Here is a 3,064-nt window from a genome sequence, read left to right as displayed (position 1 = left end):
TGCTATATTGCAATACGAAGTAAAGCAGGAAGCAAATAAATCAATTTAAAGCAATTTATCCAGGACAAGGTAAAAAAAATAATGTAAGACCCTACCCAGACTTATTTTAAATTGAGAAAACCTCCAGATGGGAAGAAAATTGTCTTTTACTACAGAATAATGCCCAGCTGTTTTTTTTTTTGTTTTTGTTTTTTTTTAGAAATTGTATGAAAAAGGAAATTCAGTAATACATGACTATTATATCAATACTTTAGAGTGAATTGGACTTAAATTTTTCAGTTTTTAGTAAAAATGCATTAAACTGAATTTACTTTTAAACATATTCCTACATAATAACTTTGCAAAAAGCAGATGAAGCAGATGAATCATAAAACATGAGAGCCAAAACATAGAAGCAAATAATTCAGTTGGGGAAATGAACTCACGTTGTTGAGCTCACTCTGGTTACCATACAAAGGATGGTACTTCCTGTATTTGCCCTGGCGATATTTGTTGGTGATGAAGCGCCGTCTGTCCTCGCTACTGCTTGAGGGCGTTAAAGCTTCACTTGGAGGGACATTAGCTGCCCAGAAACTGTTCACCCGCTCATTACCGAGCTCCAAAAATACCTGCAGCAAGGGCAAAACATTAATACACTGAACAAAAATATAAACGTAACACAAATTTGTGTAAATCTTTGTTAGTGAGCACTTCTTTGCCAAGATAATCCATCCACCTCACAGGTGTGGCATTTCAAGATGCTGATGACATATTGATTAATGCACAGGTGTGCCTTAGGCTGACCACAACAAAAGACCACTCTATAATGTGCAGTTTTATCACTCAGCACAATGCCACAGATGTTGCAAGTTTTGAGGGAGCATGCATTTGACATGCTGACAGCAGGAATGTCCATCAAAGCTGTTGCTCATCAATTGAACGTTCATTTTTCTACCATAAGCCGTCTCCAAAGGCGTTTCAGAGAATTTGTCGGTACAGCCAACCGGCCTCACAACCGCAGACAGGGTGTAACCACACCAACCCAGGACCTCCACATCCAGGATCTTCACCTCCAAGATCGTTTGAGACCAGCCATGTGGTCAGCTGCTGCAACAATCAGTTTGTAGAGCCAAAGAATTTCTGCACAAACTGTCAGAAACCATCTTAAAGAAGCTCATCTGCATTATCGTCATCCCCATGGGGGTCTCCACCTGACTGTAGTTTGTTGTCATAACCAACTTGAGTGGGCAAATGCTCACATTCAATGGTGTATGGCACTTTGGAGAGGTGTCCTCTTAATAGATGAATCCCAGTTTACACTGTACAGGACAGAAGGCAGATAGTACGGCATCTTGTGGGTGAGAGGTTTGCTGAAGTCAACGCTGTGAATCGCGTGGCCCATGGTAGCAATGGGGTCATGGTATGGGCAGGCGTATGTTATGCACAACAAACACTGATGTATTTTATTTTATTTTTGGTAAATTCTTGGAAAATTTTATTGATGGCATTTTGAATGCACAGAGATACCGTGACAAGATCCTGAGGCCCATTGTTGTGCCATTCATCCATGACCAACACCTCATGTTTCAGCATGATCATGCATAGACCCATATTGCAAGGATCCGTACACAATTCCTGGAAGATGAAAACATCCCAGTTCTTGAATGGCCAGCATACGCGCCGGACATGTCAACCATTGAGCATGTTTGAGATGCTCTGGATCGGCGTATATGGCAGCGTGTTCCAGTTCCAGTTTTTTTCCCCTCACTGGCCCTGTAATGAGGCGCACATGTTTCTTCCTTCTCCCTGTTCTCCTCCTGCTTTTTTGCTCTCTGTCTGTGTTAGAGGATGACATTTTTTCAGGAGTACCGCGGGTCACGTGATTCCGGACGGATTCAGGCGGGACCAGAGTCAACCTCATTATAACTCATGTGACCGGGACGTGACCGGACTGAAAGCTAATGGGAGCAGACAGGAGCGGGATCCGACCAATAACCAAAAATGAAAATGAAATAAACAAAAAAAACATGGGCGCAGCTATTTTGTAGTTTTCTTTCAGTAAGCCTTCACTTTTTTTTAATCTTTAACCAAAACAATCACTGTGGAAAAATCACATCATGTTGCTGCTGATCTGTTTCAATGATGATGTGTTCATGCGTGCTCATCTGCTCACACAGACTCATGTTCATGTTTGTGCTGATGTTCGACGTAATGTTTTTATGTTATGAGTGCTTAGTGTATTTTTAGTTGATGTTTTTCTTAGTTCATATCAGATCTTATTACGGTTTTTCTCATACATTTTATTTTTGGATGTAACTGGGACCCTGTGTACATAATTTCGCTCCACCACATGTAGCACATGAGGTGCGAATGACAAAGAAACTCTGACTCTGACTTTAACACAAGTCAAAAGAACTGCATTTCCCAGAAGTCAACTGTTCCAGCCGTAGCATTTCACCGAAAGGGCGGGAGGAGCAGCGAAGTCTCCCAGCAAAGAAACTGAGCGAGTAGCTGAAAATAGTTTGCAACACAAGGTAAGAAGTAACTGTCTGTCTATTAAACTCACAGAACGGGCAGGAAAGTGTCAAATAACCCTGAACTTCACGAGAGTTGTGTTGGTGCTGTGCTGCTTTAAACGTCTCAGCTGCAGTGAAGAGCTGATGTTTACCGTCAGTAAATAAACTCAAACAGCGCATTTTTCTCCACCTTGTCCCTTTTAATTTTAAAATTATACCCTGCTTTGTTATGTGGGTTTTTAGGTTAAAATCTTCATTATATGTTGCTGTTTGTAATGTAAAAAAACCCGAACTCTACCTGGTTAAAGTGCACGCGTTCTCCAGTAAAAATATCCCTATTTTTATATTGTGACGTCCTGCTGGATACTGAAATCGAGGAAAACGTGAATAACCATCACTTTATTGTGTAAATAGTTACTGTCAGCTGTAACCATGTCAGTACAACAACAAACTCTTTAGTGAAAACAATCTCTGGTAAAAATATCCCAGTTTTTATATGAAAGGCTGGTTGCATATATATTATAATAATTGTTTTAGTTTTAGATTTAAGATATGATGTGTACAATTAT

At 40.3% G+C, this 3,064-nt stretch overlaps 1 protein-coding gene across 1 annotated transcript in view; it reads right to left on the bottom strand.

Moving 5' to 3' along the window:
- Positions 1-3,064, bottom strand: part of LOC119410514 (arf-GAP with Rho-GAP domain, ANK repeat and PH domain-containing protein 1) — a gene marked incomplete in the record, with an annotated part of 99,223 nt that overhangs the window by 32,596 nt on the left and 63,563 nt on the right. Inside the window, 1 exon segment of the mRNA XM_037677395.1 lies at positions 426-608. Within this exon segment, the coding sequence (XP_037533323.1) occupies positions 426-608 (183 nt within the window).

Source organism: Nematolebias whitei, chromosome 6 (assembly GCF_014905685.2).
Source record: "Nematolebias whitei isolate Nwh7 chromosome 6, NemWhi1, whole genome shotgun sequence".
In the NCBI taxonomy this organism is placed as follows: Eukaryota; Metazoa; Chordata; class Actinopteri; order Cyprinodontiformes; family Rivulidae; genus Nematolebias; species Nematolebias whitei.
This window is presented reverse-complemented; position numbering and strand designations above follow the sequence as displayed.